The sequence below is a fragment of the Hetaerina americana genome, unplaced genomic scaffold (genome assembly GCF_022747635.1).
Source record: "Hetaerina americana unplaced genomic scaffold, ioHetAmer1.1.p SCAF_7, whole genome shotgun sequence".
Lineage (NCBI taxonomy): Eukaryota > Metazoa > Arthropoda > Insecta > Odonata > Calopterygidae > Hetaerina > Hetaerina americana.
The window spans coordinates 7594322-7613556 of NW_027287316.1; the positions used below are offsets into that span (position 1 = coordinate 7594322).

The 19235-nt window shown below is 38.0% G+C and overlaps 1 protein-coding gene across 3 annotated transcripts in view; it reads right to left on the reverse strand.

Annotated features, from left to right (window-relative positions):
• The window catches only part of su(Hw) (suppressor of Hairy wing), a 27960-nt gene continuing 8725 nt past the window's right edge, over positions 1-19235 (reverse strand). Inside the window, exons 5-12 of one of the 3 annotated variants that reach the window (XM_071594730.1) lie at positions 18427-18583; positions 17333-17584; positions 15237-15251; positions 13316-13495; positions 10677-10753; positions 9518-9785; positions 6732-7038; positions 1-2305 (exon numbers count right to left, since the gene is read on the reverse strand). In XM_071594730.1, coding sequence (XP_071450831.1) covers positions 2131-2305; positions 6732-7038; positions 9518-9785; positions 10677-10753; positions 13316-13495; positions 15237-15251; positions 17333-17584; positions 18427-18583 — 1431 coding nt within the window. In that variant the 3' untranslated portion in view covers positions 1-2130. The remainder of the gene's footprint in view (positions 2306-6731; positions 7039-9517; positions 9786-10676; positions 10754-13315; positions 13496-15236; positions 15252-17332; positions 17585-18426; positions 18584-19235) is intronic. The other 2 variants (XM_071594732.1, XM_071594733.1) reach the window with 2 other exon arrangements.

Consider the following 19235-nt stretch of genomic DNA (forward strand, 5'->3'; position numbering starts at 1 on the left):
ATTGTATAAGGAAGTACAAATGATGTACAATATTTTATTAATGTTCATTGAACTGGAAGCCAACATATTATGAAAAATCTCAAGTACAAGTTTTCACTTGTGGTGTAAGGCACATGAAAACGGTGAGCTGAAAGTACAGGAAAGTATTCTACCTTTAAAATAGTTTATATTGCCTCTCAAAAAATTCTAAAAATAAACATTAACAATGAAATACAGCCAATCATTTCACTCTTTGATCAAGGTTAGTAAATCAAATACACTTCCACCTTAAAAACCACAACAAATTCTACTTTAAACTTTTGGTTGCATAATTTCTCATTTGTCATTATTTACTAAATATTAAGTATGAATAAGGTCATTGAGATGTTGAGTTAGTTAATAGGATTATAAGTCTATTTACACAATTACTTCCTACATAGTTCTACACACATTAGGTGATTAGGCAATGATACATTTTTAAGTTTCAACAGTTGAGCACCTAACATTAGTCACAGAAAAAATAAAGTATAAATCGATGTTATTTGCAATTACACAAAGAAGAGTCACCGTGTTTACACGAAGAACTTTAAGATGACATGAAATCAAATTAGGTTCATCCAAGAATGATAGCTAATTTATCATTAATAGGATTCATTAATATTCCATACTACACCAAAATGAAAGCAAGTGTTTCAAGAGAGTGTGGTCACTTGGCTTTTGACACAATGTAACCAAGACGTCCACATGCTAGTAAGGCACCAAAGTTTTAAGCTTGCAAAGTTTTTCATCACAGACTCCCTACTTCTAATGCCTAATTAGACGAGATATTACACCGTCATACAGGAACAAAATGTTCCAAAATCCACAGTGCATATGCATTTGACAATGCAACCCCTAAATGTGCCCACAAAGTTTTCAGGTAATAAATATGGAGCTGATGTAAATGAGTTCCTTGAGTAGACACTTGATTCCACTGGTAAGAAAGAGGCAATAAAATATGCACCCAAAATAAATTTCAACCTGGGTTCGACAAAGTAAATACAACTTGTACACTCTTGATTTCCATCTATGCATAAGTCCTTGTTGACGAAAGTTGGAAATATCACAAGTGACAAAGAATAATAATAATAATAACATTTCAGAATAAAACTTAATTGTACTACTTCAAGGTTCTTTTGCCTACAGGATGCTATAAGTGGTTCCAAGTTCATTCGACTTGCAAATTTTACACGACCCCAATTTAAATCCATTATCAGACTTAATTTGCCATTATTAATTAGCATTAATAATTTAGTTCTACAAAAATATTGAATATGAAAGCAAGTATTTCCATAATCACAATGAACTTCCATGATCTTTAAGTAAAAAATATAAACTGCAGCATACTCAGGGTTATGCTTTTAAGCTACACAATAGTGAACAACATGACACTATTTATAATCCCAATCTCAAAAAAACTATCATAGTCACACCATCCTATGATTGCTTTTTTGGACATAATAGACTCGCTTCAAAAACAGTACTTCTTACTGAAATATTCAAAAGACAATAAATTGGCAGCAAAGTGAATTTCACTCCAGCTGTGCTTTATGTACTCCTGGTCACATTAACACCCACTAAAAAATATAATAGCCATAAAATTACAATAAGCCTTTGCAAAATAAAAAAAAAGAATATGAGTAGCCAATATTGCTCAAGAGTATATGTTAAACATTCCATTCTTACAACTTCAATGAGAATAAGCTTGAGTATTAAATGCACAAAACTGCCTAAGATTACAAATATAATTCTACACTTTATAAAAATAACAAATACATTCTCTTTAGATTCTGGAGACGACTCCAGAAAACTTCAACAGACACGTGACAAATTAAGGATCAAACGCATGAGATAAAAAATTCTAAACCCAACTCTACTGGAGCACCTGGGTCTCTAACGTGATTTTAATGTTTCATTACAAACATTCGTCAGTTCAAAGTAACTGCATTAAGAATCTTTTGTGCACTTCAAAAGTACCAACAAAAATGGAAAGAAATGTAACTTGAACACTTCCAAAAAAAACCTAAGTAAAGGAATACCAAATTTTTGAGGGAAAAAACCTGCACAACTGACATGTGGCAGGTGTTGTCTCCTGCCACCACAGTAAATTGCTCATGACTTGGCAAGCCGTAGAACATGCAGTATCACCTCATCTACTGTTTGGTTATTAAGCAGTGTTTTCACGGCCGAGTCATCAATCACCACGGTGAAGAGCAGCTTTGCATTCTCCCTAAGTCTATCCGAAGGTCTCGAGTAATCCTCGGGTGAAGCAGGCTGGTGTCCACACCTGTAATGCAAACATGCGATTGGTGCTGGGACACGAGAAAAATTTACGAGGAAAAGCAGTCTGGCCATGGTGGCTCAGAATACCAACATCAATATTTTACCTAATAAAAGAAAGCATTAACATTCACATATAGATCTTGTAAAGATTTGTCTTAGAATATTAAGAATTCCTCGCTATTACGGCACAGACAAAATTACTCTGAAATGAGTAAATGGCTGACGCTACTTGTCTTACATTCTCGTTATTCATTTTAAGGAATTCTCCAATAAATTAATCTTGTGCACCCCGTAATATGTTTTCAGTAATTACTCCTACTTCAGATATGGAATATTATGAGATGAAATTTTCACATTGGTGCGCCCATCAGCACATGGTGACTCTACTTAAGTTACTGCTGCAGCAATTTCTTTGAATTTAAATCATGAATAGTTTTTCTTCTTTGTGTTTCACGGAAGATGACATGTAGCCTTAATGAAAGGCGATTATTTCAAATATTTACTTCCACAAGGAGAGGAAATTCATGACAGTGACTTTAAGACATGTTTACAAGTATTCGATAACCAATAGTAATCAAGGACTCAAATTGTTGAAAGTGGCACCGTTATCACTTCTCAAAATGGCTGACAAATCAAGGATAAAAAAGACATCGCATAGAGTAACTGACTGAGCACAAACAAGTGATAGTAATTCAAATAGTTGGAAAAGTTTGGGGCAGGAGTTTTCTACGTTTTGACTCTTGATGTCAAAATAAGCAAAAAATTGAATCCAGTGTTCGTGGAAGTCCTGAGGTATTTTAGAGGAGCAACAAGGAGCCGAAATAGAAGTGAGGACATCCGAAGGATAATGTTACACCTGTTGGGGGCCAAATCAAGTCTGGTGATGAACAGACTGTAATGGAGTTATCTCTACAAACAAGTGACCTTACAATACTTTACAAAACTGTATCAGTAACAAAGTAATTCTAATATTTTTTTTGAGTATCTCAAATTGATAACTACACTTTACCTTGATGAAATATACGAGAAGGTCAGTAAAAGTTATCAGAAGGTGAACAAACTAAGGTAGGATGAAATTATGACTATGTACTAGGCTACTTGAATGAAAAAAATCCTTTTCCCCATCCAACCCAGTCGTTTACATTTATTCTGATCCCTTCTTGTTCGTGTGAAAAATTACATCTTAAATCTATCTAAGTTTGATTCCATAATCTTGTTATATTTTATTCCTCCTACTGTAGTACAATAGGACTAATAACACAATTTCCACATCATCGCTAAAGAAACATCCTTCCAATTTATGCAAGAGATTTAATTTGTAATTTCACCATTGCCCTGTAATTCCAATTTAGTTCCTCTATGCATCATAGCATCCGTAGTACCCGTTCGTGCCGCATGAAGTGCTGACGACGCGAGTAGCCGCTGGACGAGGTCAGATAGCTTCAGTGGCTTGTCTGCCTTCTCTGAGCCAAGTTGCGTGACGCTAGCATTGCCTGTGTTGTTTCTGTGATTGTTTACAATGTTTAAAAAAATTGAGAACGCCGCCAGTTGTGAAGTGAGGGCAGTGATTAAATTCCTCAATGCAAGAAACGTTCGCCCATGTGATATTCATCGCCAATTAAAGGAGGTGTATGGAGACAATGTAATGGACGAGTCGTCTGTTCGGCGGTGGTGTCGCAACTTCAACATGGGGAGGGGGAACACACACGACGATGAGCGTTCTGGGAGACCGTCTGTCATTACAGACCAACTGGTGAGCTCAGTTGACGAATTCGTGAGGAACGATCGGCGCGTCACAATTGATGACATCTGTGAGCATTTTCCCAATGTTTCTCGAACAATTGTTCATGAAATTGTTAAACACCATCTGCATTATGCAAAAATTTGTGCAAGATGGGTCCCTCGCGTATCTCAATGAGCTGGCGGCGAAGGACTATGCAGCAGGAATACAGAAACTTGTCACACGTTATGACAAATGCCTTAATTTGCTTGGAGATTATGTTGAGAAGTAGTTTAAAGTATCCTCTTTCAAATAAAATTTTTTATGTTTGTTAATATTTACTTTTGTGTCTTTATTTCACGAACGGGTACTACTTTCCGGATGACCCTCGTATTTGCTTGTTTTTCCACATAATCCCTGTGTATGTTTCAACCAGAAGGGATTTTAAGGGCAATTTTGTGCATTCAGGTCATGTGCTAATGCTACAGAATCCCTGTGAAGCAATGTGTCTTTTTCAACCAAGCATATTTAACTGTCGGCACAGAGTTAATGTCCTGAACGTAAACAAGGAATAAAAGATATCCAATGACACTCACCTGGAAAACACTGAAATGACTTTGACTGCACTAGAGCTAACATCACCCTTTTTACTTTATCTGCTGGAACATTACTTTCTCCCCAAGCGCAAAGTATAAAGAAGCCCAAAATATAATGAATAAAAAAGGCAACTTGCTGCTCACAGAATCTACCATTTCAGAAACCATCCTGGGTTTTCATCAACCTAACTCCAGAATATCAAGTTGACTCATTACTGAAATAACATTCATACATTCCATGGCCTTGCATGACATGAATATGAGGGAGATAGACCTGCAATTACTTGCTTCATCCCAGTAGCCACTTCCAAAAATAGGAGTTGCATTAGCTATATTTTCCACTAAGTGAATGAAGCCTAGCCCCGGAAGATTTATTCAGGCCCTGGGGTTGACGATGCATCATTGGAACTCGTAAAAAAATTCAGGATGTAAGAATTTGACATATCTAAACAAACTAGCATGTGTGAGGTTTATATCAGAGGAGAAATATCAATAAACTTTAAGCAATTGTCCCAAAACGAATAAAGAAAAAGGCCAGAAAAATGTGAAAACATCTGAGCAATCAGTCTGATGATCCATTCATTGAAAATTATGGCAAGAATGATATCCCGAAGAATCACAGGGAATGGAAGAGCATTTAAATGAAGACCAATTAGGATTTAAAGGAAAAGGAGGAACAATAGATGCTATTCTCACTCTCAGACCTACCACACAAAAAGGTCTCTAGAAAGATAAACTGACCCATATCATTATTTAACCAATTCCTTACCTTAAATGAAACTGGAATGTACAAATATGACAGGAGATTGATAAACGCTCCATATAGGGAGCAGAAAGGAGTGATTAGATCCTTTGATATCAGTAATGAAATGAGTAAAGCAGGGCTGTTGATTAACGCCATTGATATGTAATGTGTATCTTGAGAAGGCAATTAATGAGCTCAGGGGATTCCTAAGCACAACTTCAAGATAAACAACTTAAAACTAGGGTCTGCAGTTGAATTGGAGAAGAAAATCTCCAACTAAGACAAGGGAAAAAAAACACCGGAATAAGTGGAAGAATTTTGCCATTTAGGCAGCAGGATCACAAGTTATGGAAGAAGAAAGAGAGATATAGTAAGCAGTATTAAAACAGCAAAGAAAGCTTTCTATCAGAAGAAGCAACTACTAATGGCAAACATTTTAAGCAGACATAAGATAGTGATTTGTTTGTGAGAGACATACATTTCTAGTTAGGCAACACAAAACTTCAATTTTGATGAGCCAAATTTTGGTTGAAAGTAGAAAAACTTTCAATGAATATTCAAAAACTCACTTGTTTTGATTTATGTAATAAATGCAAGCATAGGTGCTATGGGCATTCATGTCATTTTATAAGCCTATCCAGCATGTGGTAGTAATGGAAAAGAAGTTGTGTTTTGCTTAAATAAGCACTAGACATGTGCCACAAATCCATGGCATTTGAATTCAATTTCCATCATAAACTAGAACCATCACCCAATACATACGTACATAGAAGCATTGCCCAAGATGAGGCCTGATATCTTAATCATAGGTACAACAAAAATGAAATAAGTGGTATAAAACCAGAGCCTGATAAATCATTTTCCAGCAAAATTAGATAAGTAATTAAAATGCGCTTTATGTCACAGGAAAAATAGGTATTCCCGAAGAATTTGTGTAAACCCTGTTCCAGGAAAGAAGCTGTTTTGCAATTTACCCTGCCACTGTCACCATTCTCATTTGAGGGCAGAAATTTGTTTCTTAGAAATTAATAAAATTGTTGATTTAATCAATAAAAGGTTAACTAATTGTTGAAAACAAGTTATTTCCATCAGATGGATTTTTTACGTATAATTATTCCTGAATATAATTAAAATCTGAAAGTTTTTCTTCAAGTGATTTTCTTGCCAGCATAAATGGGCTGAGCGAGAGCCCAGGGGTAATGAATGAGTAAACAGGGAACTCCATGAAGACAAAAAGCCTCAGACTACGAATGGAGGCTCAGAGATCATCCTCGTAACACCACACAATTTAAACTTTAAAAAGAAAGGTATACTATTTCCCAGAAAATTCTTCTTTCACAAATGATAGAATAGGATGCTGAATAATTACCTTCTGATGACGGCCTCGAGGAGCTTGTCGACAGGGGCATCGGGCCATCCAAAGGCACGCAGGGTCGCATCATCCACCAACAGCGTGAGGAGCTCTCTCACCGAGTCTGCCAAGGCCGTCTCCGAGAGGCTCCCGCCACCCTGGTGGTGATTGGAACCCAGCCTTGTGTTTGAAGACGATGCCGAAGCTTCCATCCGCGGCATGGGATTTGCACCCGGTGTCTCCCCCATGGCTGTAAGGTGCTGAAGCAGAGCACCAGCTTTGGCACTGTCTGATCCCGACATTCCCAGCACACGATCTATTGCTCCTATCAAAGAAGTGGCCACCAATTGAGTCATTTTCACTGAGACCCCTCCCAGTTATAAGCATACGTACAACTGACAATCTCAATCTGACACAAAATTCAATCATGAACTTATTTGTCACAATACACACAAAATAAATCTAAAAAATATTTATTCATTTATTTATTCATATAATATGAAAGTGTCAGGAAAATAAGTTTGATATCCCACGCAGCTAAAGTGGTCCTCAGGATCATAAACAAAAGGATAGAGAGTAGGCAAACGATTACTTAGGGGATGATCAGTTTGGGTTTAGGAAGGGGAGAGGTACGCGTGATGCAATTGCAGTAATGAGATCATTAATCGAGAGGAATATAGAACACAACCAGGAGGTATTTGCCTGTTTCGTAGATTTCGAAAAAACGTTTGATAGAGTGAATTGGGAAAAACTAATGAGTATTCTGCAGAAAATAGGAATAGATTGGAGGGAAAGGAGGCTAATCCACAACCTGTACTTGTCTCAGACTGCTCAGGTGCGAGTGGGGAATGGGGAGTCCGGATGGGCAGTGTTAGGAAGAGGTGTAAGGCAGGGTTGCCCATTATCACCGTTGCTGTTCAACCTGTATGCAGAGGAAATGATCAAAGAGGCATGGGAACAACTGGAGGTAGGAATGAAAGTGGGCGGGGAATTCGTAAAATCAGTTAGGTTGCTGATGACCAAGCTTTAGTTTGTCAGTCAGCCAAGGGGCTGCAAGGATTGCTGAGTGAATTGGAAATTCAGTGCAACAGGTATGGGATGAGAATCAATGTTAATAAAACAAAGGTTATGCGATTTTCTATAAAGAAAAAGGCTAAGCTTAACATTAAAATAGGAGGGCAAAAACTAGAGCAGGTAGAACAGTTTACGTATCTCGGTAGTGTTTTGGACCAACACGGTCAAATTAGTAGGATCGTAAGGAGAAGAATTGCGCTAGGCAAAGAGGTTTTCACAAGGAGGAGGGAGTTAATGACAGGGACGTTGAGTAAGGATGTTAAGAAAAGACTCGTAAGAACTTTGATATGGAGCGTAGCTATGCACGGTGCGGAAACATGGTCATTGAAGCAGGAGGATAGACGTAGACTGGAGGCTTTTGAAATGTGGGCGTGGAGAAGAATGGAGAAGGTGAAATGGACAGAGAAGAAAACAAACGAGGAAGTACTTGGTATGGTGGGCGAAGAGAGGGGTTTGTTGGGAGCAATCCTATGGAGGCAGGAAAAGTGGATGAAGGGGGTGTATTGACCGGCAGTGGGATGTTGAAGACTGTAATAGAGGGGAGAATGTTAGGCAAACGAGGAAAGGGAAGGAACAGGATAGGGATGTTGGACCGGATGAAGGGGGGAAGAAAGTACTCGGAGCTGAAGAGGGACCTGATGTAGAGTAGGAGTTTGTGTTTTGCTAGCGGCCACAAATTATTTAATTAGTAATTACGTCCATCCAAAAACCTACCGTAACCGGTAGATTACCTAATAAATAAAATAATAATTATATATATATATATATATATATATATATATACACATTCAAACACGAAATCCCGCCAAACGGCGAATAAATACTCATATATACAGAAACATATATAAGGAAAAGGGATAGGAACACGTATAAAGGACGAACACAATAGAGGTGGGGAAGGCGGAATCGAACGGATCACAAGAGTAAAAATATTTCCTCAACCGGGACTCGAACACCGGATCTTTCCACTTGCCGGGCGGATGCTCTTAACCACTTGAGCTATCGAGGATATGTAATTTACCCTGAGATCCGTGGGTCTTATATGTCGCCAAGCGCCCCGATTCTTTAGCCAAGAGATGGCGTCAGGGGGCTGTTTCACCCACCAAAGGAGAAATAGACAATACACAAGAGGAAAGGACAGTGGTTAGAATTCATACAACATCATACCTTTCCTCTTGTGTATTGCCTATTTCTCCTTTGGTGGGTGAAACAGCCCCCTGACGCCATCTCTTGGCTAAAGAATCGGGGCGCTTGGCGACATATAAGACCCACGGATCTCAGGGTAAATTACATATCCTCGATAGCTCAACTGGTTAAGAGCATCCGCCCGGTACTACATTAAATACAAAGAGGGCAGAAGGCTTACACTACAAAAAAAAATTGGGTGTTTACTGTAATGCTACATTATAAAGCCATTTTATGGTTGTTCAATGTGAGTGATGTGTCACGGACCTAATTTCAATTGCAGAGCATTGAATTTCAGTTCGTTTGCTATTTGCAATTTTTGCACAGAATTTACAATTAATGTTTCCACTAGGTGATGTAAACGGCTTTAGTTTCTAAGTTAGTTTAAATTCCAAGGGTAGATGTATTATTGAAAAGATCCACAATCGGCTAATCTCCACGACTACATTTCTTCATTCACTGATGGTGGGGTATGAGCTTTCGGAGCTCACTTTTAGACTTAAAAAGATTGAGTGCATATTTTAGATGGAGGCCTCCTCCCTCACCTGCTTCAGGCACATCGTCCATTTCATCATCATCTTCCTCCTCGAGGTCATCGTCACCCAGATGGGTGACCCCTCTTGACCTCTCGCCACGAACCACTATGCGCGAGGCCATTGCTGTGGCTGCCAGCAACTGCTGCTGCAGCTTCTTCTTCTCCGCCTCCGCAAGGATCTCCTCCAGCATCTCACGGTGCTTGGAGCGCATGTGACGCAGCAAGCAGTCCTGGCGGATGAAGGCCCGGCCACATTCGTCACAGGAACGAGGTGGCTCCTGCAACAAACAACGCCAAAATGATGCCACTCTGAACCTCTACAATGAATATCCCTCAACCTGCCATCAAAATAGCAAGTGCAACGCCCACTTCGTCCGAGGAATAGTTCCCAGGCTTCACCATGCAGGGAAACACATTCCAGAGTCAATGCCACTGTTTCAGCCTTCAGCACTGTGATAGAGGTCTCGTTGTGACTATTCTCAAGATAGAATATCTCGTAAGTGTGGTCCAAAGGCAAAAAAATTCAAAAGGCCAATTTTAAGACTAGGGCACACTGGCTCAGCATTTAAAATATACTTCATTTTTATATTAATACATGTCAATTACAGAGTATTTTAAACCATAAAAATGACTGTTTAAAAATTAAATAACGATTTTGTCAAGCTTGAAGTACAATAAATGCAATCCCATAAAACTTTCAACTTGATTTTCTTATAATGCTTAAATTGCACTTCTTTGGCGAGACAACAGTTTCACTGATGTTACAGACAGTATCTGCTGGTCACCTCGGATGGGAAGAGCAATGCCAGCAAAACCATTGTCCAGTCAAATGGATTGACTAAATCATTGCTATTTGCACCTATCATTAAGTCCTAATGTTTTGAGTGGACTGCTGTCACACTGATGATACATTAGATTCATTCCCCGAGATTTGGTTGAACAAGCATAAACGGCTTCTCTTTAATGAAGTATCAATCTTAATTTGTGCCATATTTAATGCCGCTGTTGGTTTCAATCAAGATTTTGTGTTAGATAATTTGCACTGCATATACATCACCATGCACCTTTCTCAAGTTTGGAGGATTGCACAATTTATCATCACGGGACACAAACGGGCCGTAACATTTAGTTCCAGTGCAACCAATTCTGATAAAAATCCCAGGGCTTACCTTTGTATGAGTCAGAAGATGAATTTTCAGGGAAGATTTCATTGCGAAGGACTTCTCACATATGGGGCATTTATGAGCTGAAAAGTCAAAAAAGAATTTGCTGAAATTCATTGAACACAAACATTATGAATATCACATTAAATATTTTTTACCCCTCTTTTATCAATTTAAGTCAGCAACTTTGAGAAAACACTAATATAAATGAATGTTTTCTGGCATTTAATTCATGGAAATATATAGTTAACTTATCACATGAACAATGAAAAAGAGGCAATAAATTTGGCTACATTCCTTCTTGTTATTTTGGTTTAATTTTCATTAAAACAATGTCATCAGCAACAATTCCTTTGTCCTCACATAAAACCACCAGGAATATACAATAGCACCAAGATCAGCCAGTGGTACAAACTTCTGGCAAAATACAATGATGTACGGCGATATTTGAAAATAAATTTCATTGAGCATCCCCCTTTAATTGCTTTACCTGCAATCAGTTCATGTTTTCCATGAACAATCTAAATTATATATACAAATTATTTGAAGACATTTTTTACAAACAAAATTCAAAGCCTCTTTATGACATAAATGCATACATAAAATGCATTAAATTCTATCATTTTTTCAGAAATTGTGGACACAAAGATCTACACACTCATTAACTATGCCATTAGTTGACAATATAATGAACCAAAGGCTGGTCTTTCAAACAATTTAGTATTTTTCAATTCACTAGCATACTTTATAAAGATGCTAAATCGGACAGGAGTATGATTTTGAATGAATTGTTGACAAAGAAATCAAATTACATAATCAAGCAAGGTACATATGTATATACATATGATAACGAAACATAATCCTAAGGATTTGTGAATCACACCATGAAGCATGCTAATTTTCATGCAGTCTTAATGTAGCCATTGAACAATCAGAAAATGTTGTTTCGTAAAGAGATTTAAGAAAGAGGAATATGCATTCAAAAATGATGCTGCTAAAATTTAACAAAGAAAAATCCTTCCAAATTAACTGAAATAATTAAATGTGTTTGTCATGGTATTTCATAACAAAGCATTGATGTTGGCATCATAAATTACTATGATTTATGAGCATATGAAACAAATTAAAATCCCAATATAGGATGATTATTATTGCATTAATGATACATTAAAGGTAATAATTCAAATGACACCACATTACCCAAGAAAATGTGAGGTGGGACCAAAACAAAGTATAAATTATCATTCTCATGAGATATTGATGGAAGAACTAGAAGTAATCTTGCAAGGAGATGATAACAGGAATGTGTACTCTGCTAAATTTAATATTAATTTGTACCTTAAATATGATAAATAATAAAAAGTAGACATTAAACCTGTAATTTCAAGTTCTATTGACGTAAAGTTAACCAAGCACCACTGCTTTTAGACTTGAGAAGATTAGTACTTAAAATAAAGCTTGAGCACAATTGTAGTAAGACTGACTATGCATGCACTGAAGGCAGAATATTACCACTCTGGCACATTTTGGTCTGCTCTCTTGCAGCCAGACATTACTGAGTCCGACTGATGGTGTGCATCTGTTTCATTAGAGTGTTGAGTAATATTCCAACCATACAAGAACTATGATGGCTCAGTGAATTAGTATTTTGCCATTTCATAGTAACCACTGCACTGTTCAATTTTTCATCATTGGTGTTAACTACCTAAATGATTCATACTTCACATTACAGTAAAAGCTGAACAATAAACGTGAGGCCAATAAATCATAATGCTTGACCATAACATTGGGGCACAACTTAAAGCATTCGACAATATCATTGCTAAACACATCTATTGTTTTATCATTCAACAGGGTGTTAAATTTTTGATATAATATAAGGATGGTACACTGCTGATGATTCTAGTCAAGAAATGATTACAAATCAAAAGGGGATTGAGATGGTGCAGTGACTGGCTTCCTATCGAGAGGGCCCAAGTTCAAATCCTGGAGATGGCACATATTTTTTACTGATATCCCAATCCCTACTTCAGAAAGCTGGTTTGTGAAGAGCACTTTGAGCAAGCACACGATTTGTTGGCTGGGCCTTAACAACCTATCCAACTGCACACACCTAGGCATATTTCGCTAAGAGTAAGATAATGTGGTTGCCGGGTTTTTCTCCACTCTTCCTCCTTTCCCATCCATCCCCAATGGTGCAAATGAACTCGACTGTCGGTCGCTTCCTCTACAACTGCTACTATCAAAATTACATCATGCAAAATCCTATTCATTCAATTTGTTCCCCTATCAGCTTTCCTTCATCCTTCCATTCCTCTTCCTCATTCATCATCTCCTGCCATGTCTATGGGACAACTCCACATTTTTATTTCATGGATGCAGATCAATTGGGGAAAGAGGTATTACACTTCAGTCTTAGGTGCAATGCAAAAACACAATTAGTGCCATGGATGACCTCAATTCCTGTGGTAATCAAATTACATTGATGAGCACAGAAAAGGAGATCTAGGAACCTAATCCGGATCCCAGAATGCAGTTTCCTCTTAGAAATAATAATGAATGACAAAAACATAGCATAATGTGTTACATACCTCTACGCACACACACAGACAGGTTCACTGAATGCTCTTCCATTTCTTGCTTACCTTTGACTCCCGAGTGAAGTACAGTGTGCCGCACAAGGTCTTCCTTGCGCACAAACGTCTTCCCACAGTTGGTGCACTCAAAAGGCCTTGCACCTTCATGAACATACTTGACGTGCATATGAAGGCGAGCACGCCTGTTAAAAGCCTTCCCACAGTGGTCACATGTAAAGCCATTCTCACCTGCATCGGATCAAGACAGTGCAACAATGGAAAGGATGTATCAATGATCATGCAATAAATCAAAATTAACAAAACATGGATTGTGAACAAAAACATAAAAAAAAGAGCATTAAAATACAAGCTCTGAAGTGCACATTCACTGCTGCCCACAAATAAGACACATAGCGCTATGTTGAGAGCACAAATGGAAAAATAAAATGCTGTGTATGCTAAACTGTACAAGTAGCTTTCCACAATGCACGAAATGAATCTGAACTCAAAAGGATATAAATTCTAAAATTATACTATTACTTAAAAAGCAACACAGCTAGCATTTACTATGATATATATGTAACGGAGCTGGATGTGAAAGGGTAAAAACAGGGAAGACATGAACTAAGATCTGCAACCCAGTTTCCTTTGAGGCCGTACTAAGATGCCGTCAGGGATTCCTGTCCCGGCTTGGAATGAAAGGGAGAGACTGCCGCCCACCCCAGAATTGGCTGGCCACACTAACAAGCAACTCAATCTCTCTCTCCCTACACTCTAAAGCATTCCCCCCTTGGATAGCTGGTCCAGAGTCACCTGCCACGTTAGAATCATTCCAAAGTATACAGTTCTCAAGGAGTGAATCCCTTTACGATAGTAAACAAAGAGCCGTTGCAAACTAATGTTTACAAGTAAGCTACATTCAGAAATTAGAATTCAGGTCAATACTGCATCACAATGAGATAGATTTTCATAAACACGCTGAATTTGCACATCACCTGGAGGATAATCAATGATTTTCCATCATGAATAGTGTATCTGTGAAATTTAGGTCAACTCATGACCAAGATATGAAGGAACTAAATAGAAGGGGTATTTCATTATATGGTCTGGCTTGTGCTCATCACTTCAACTTCAAAGATTGACTAGCTTTGTGACCCCATTCCACTTTGGAGCTCAGAATTACATGTGTTTTGAGTTATTTTACAAGCCAGCCCTTGGAGGGAAAGTGCAAAATCCTCAAGAGCTAGACCCCTGGATTGCAAAGCAAACTTCCTCTGGCCAATACAACTCCTGGTTTCATCATTTATTTATATAAACACTTCCCTTTAAGGTTTAATGTGATCATCAGTAACTTTTTAATTCTACTAGGCATGGAAAATATAGTTATATATAGCATATATAGAATATAATGATCACCCTACCATATATCATGAAGAGTACCATGTGAATTGAAGATACAGATTTCATGAAAAATATGCTATCCTCAATAAAATAATGACTCACAATGAACATTTGAGGGACTACACAGAAAAAGGTTGAAAGATTAAGAAAAAAGGTTCTTACAGCAAGAGCTTCCAATATTCAAGGCCTTGATACTGTAAATGTGAAATGCTATGCTCAAAGGCTTTTGGGAAGCCTGAGTGAAACACAGCCTTATTTCCAGGCATTTTGGACAAGTCCTATCCACTCCAATTATAACTTAAATTTCCTCACAAGAAATATTAAAGGGGGTTGTCCTGCATGCATGTCATCTATTCCATCGCCCAAGCCTAATTAAAGTATGCAATTATACAACATACATACAAAAGCAGAAAGGTATACAATGATCAAGATAATATAACACTCAAAATTACATGTCTCCACATTAAGCCTTCAGGATCTTGTGCTTTCAAAACTAAAGAGTGTGATTTTCATACTAATTATATAACATTCAAATAAATAAAAGAAACAATTCTAGCAAACACCAGACAATTAACAGAACAGTAATTACCTTCAGCTTCCTCAGCTAACAGGGGAGAGAAAAGTAAAATAACATTTCAGATATTTATAAATATGATCAACAGGAAAAAACCAGTCACAATTAACGTCAATGTATTAGGAAGTTCTCCAATCTGAAGTACATTTTCTAAAGATGAGTATAATTTAAATGCCACTTTTAATAGCCCATGCACACATCTGCATGTTTATACTTGTTCATGGATATTTATGCACATTCAAAATTGTTTAAAAGTAATGTTGGCACTTGGTGAAAGTGCTTCAACTATCAATGACAATAAACGAGAACAGCAAAAGTATACACATAAAAGTTGACCATATACCTTGCATGCAGTTTACTTTTGTGTGCATGAATGCCCTCCTACTGCCATCATTATACTAGTACCACACATATAAACACATGCGCAGAAATAAATGAAGACAATTTATAAAACAGATAAAGATTGAACTCAGAAATTTTGATTGAAGTAAACAGCTGCCAGCTCTGATAACGGCTATTTCTAATGGTGATCTTTGAGAATAGATGATAGATAATATGATAATCCATAGTTTACCACAATTTCAAGGCCAATAAAACAGAATTCATCACAACATCATCTATCACTGCAAGCACTGACACCTAAGATAGTTTGCTAATAACATTCAAGGCATGTTTCCTCGAATGAAAAAATTTACCACAGCAAGTTATAAGCAAGAAAAACTATAATTCTCAGTGATTACAAAAATATTCTCTGCCACTGAATATGCAAATGTCATAGGGCTAATTTTCTGGTAGCCTTCACTGTGAACAAAAAGACACTGACAAGATGTGAAAATTTGCTTCGCTGCAAAATAAAAACCGACACCTTTTCCACATTTCCCATTCTTTATTGAAAAACAACATCCAATAGATGGGCAAAAATACTAACAGAGGATACTTTCAACGCATGGCGATACCATGGATTAATAATCTCACAGGGCCTTATCCAATGCAAATAATGGCCTGTTGGAAGATACTTGCAAGAAGTTGAAGGCATCACAACAACTGCTGAAAAAAATGTGTCAATTGGAACAAAACGAATGGATGAAAAATTCCAAAGAAACTGCGGGAGATGCCGCAACAGTAACTTTTAACGGAGTCAATTGTTGCATTGAATGGATGAAAGGAAATGCAAACCATTGCTTTGGAAGAATTTACTGGTACTACTTTGAAAACACACATTGAGATAAGAATTTACTGGTACTACTTTAAAAACACACATTGAGATAAGTGTCTTGCAACACTGTAACCATTTCTTGGCCTTCTCCATGAACCCTCTAAGCCAGGGATTGGCAGTGAAATGTGATTCCGTTGTTTTGTGTCTTTTCTAAACTGCCTCGTAAAATCCTCAATTGACACGACACATTTTCCAAGCCCTGACAATTAATTTCCCTCATTGGAAATGATAATATAAATGAAGGAATAGCATTGACCAAAATCTAGTCTTATTATGAGTAGGAAATACATGTTCTGTAAGTTACTTCTGCCATGGTAATTAAAGCAACATGCTATTTCATGAAGCTTCATTTACTTATGGTATCTGCCACAATTAAAATAGCATAGTCATCATGACTTTTTTTAACTATTACAGAAAAATTGCCTGATAGAAGCAACAGACCACAGCAATTATATGCAGACGTAACAGATGGACATTAATGGGTCTTGAAACAAATAAAAACCTCTATCTTGCACAAGGAAGCATTAGGAAAGTTGGGCCAAGTACAGAGATTTCTGAAGTAGGGGTATGCACCGGTTTGCTGACGGAACACAACTAAAGAGCAAAACAGACAGATGACCCCTATAATAATCCCTACTGTATCTGACCTCCTCCACACCTTGGTCTCCCTCAAAGTTCTAACAACCATAAAATCACACATCTTTGATTTATTACATGGGGTGTTCCAAAAGCATTACTCTGGACCCTTGGTTCAGTAGTCAAGAGCTCACAAGGCCTCTGGTTAGTAGCGACATAGGTACCACACCTCTTCCTTAAAAGGCCATAGATACATTGTTTTCAAATCACCCTGGATGGATGTGCAAGAACCAAGCCCCTTGCCCTCTGATGTGCTCACCTGTGTGGTGGAAGACATGTGCACGTAGCTGTGATGCTTGGATGAATGACTTTCCACAATAGTTGCAGACATGAGGCTTGAGGCCAGTGTGTGTGCGGGCATGGCGGTTCAGCGTCTCCTTGGCTGAGAACTTGGCGAAGCAGTCCTTGCATTCGTAGGGACGCTCACCCGTGTGCATGCGACGGTGCTTCTTCATGGCGCCAGATGATGGGAAGCCCTTCTGGCAGAAATCGCACACAAATGGGCGCTCGCCTTGAAGATGGATGCCATGCAAACAGAGAAGGGAAGAGAGAGGGATGGGGGAGATCGCAGATCAGACAATTGACAACAATGAAACCTCTCCATTGCATTTCTACAACCACCATCCAAGCTTTAAAAGAAAGGCGACGCATTGTACATATTTGTGCACTGCCATTAATAGGTAGTAATTAATGAGTAACATTTAGATGGACTAGTAGTCCATTTACGCCATATTCTGCTAACAATATTCTGCATATGGAATGGGACACAAAGATAAATCAACACTTTTCCTACCTACATATAAAACTTCCACCTGTCGAAATATACAGGGTGAGGAGCTTAAATCCAGACATGCACATGTTTCCTTGAATGAGTCCCTGTTTTTAGTGGATCGAATATTACGTCCAGGTGCTGAAACATATATTGGACTCCAATAAATGTTGGGTAATGTTTCAAAGTATTCATCTTCAAACACTTAAGATGGATACAGCTTTAGAGGGCTAGCAACCTGTCACCAAATTGGTGTTGTATCATGGTGTTCTAAATGTTATATCCACAAGCATATTTATTTATTCTATAGGTCTGTCAGTCAGGTATGTCACTGCAACATAGTCATATAGATATATACTAAATAGAATTAGATCAATACACACCAATGAAATACAGCAGTCAAACCCAAAACCATGCCATTACTGGAATTTATTCAGAAAGTCTACCCTTTTAATATAAAATTAGTCATTAATATGTTTCGAAATTGTGTGAATACAGAAAACAAAAAAGGAATCATCTCAACCATAGATACTAGCTTATTTTGGCTAATTTATTGTGACAACACAACAATACTCAGTACATACCAGTATGTGTCCGAACATGGATGCGTAGGAGTGAAGTACCATGGAACTCCTTCAAGCAGTACTCGCATGAGTATTTCTTCTTCCTCTTCACTTGCCCTGCATGCGCACGCAGATGCTCACGCAGGTTGTCTTTGCGGCTGAACATCCGACCACAAACCTGACAATAAAAAATTCTCAACTGAACCCACCAATGAAACTCTCTAGCAGAGGATAAACATTGGAAAACAGATAGAAAATGGACATTATGATATTTCCCCAAAATATACAAATGTATTTATAGCAGTCGTCCAGGGGTAAAGCGTTGGACTACTGACGGGAGGACCCGGGTTCGATTCTTGGGCAAGCCTCTCTGAGCACCCTCAGCAGCACCATTATATATATATATGTAAAAAGAAACCATGAGCACAGTAATCAACCCGAAAGGTCAGTTTGGTAAGTGATGTAGAGTTCACCCAGTACTAAGCCTGAAGGCATGTGAAATTCACACATCATGGTAGGGGGGCCAGTTCCTTTCCTTGTACCAGTTATGGTTTCCCAGGAAGACTTGATACCTGAAAAATCACAAATCTTGGGTGGTGCTGAGGGTGCTCAGAAAGGCTTGCCCAAGAATCGAACCCGGGCCCCTCGGGTCAGTAGTCCAACACTCTACTCTACCCCCTGGACTAACGCGACCCACTATATAAATGTGTGTGTGTGCGCATATATATATTATATATCGATGATGTAGAAGTACTCATGAAAGCAATAGACCATTTGGACGGCACAACAGAGCACAAAAATAAAATAGAAAACATGTAAAAGGATGCATT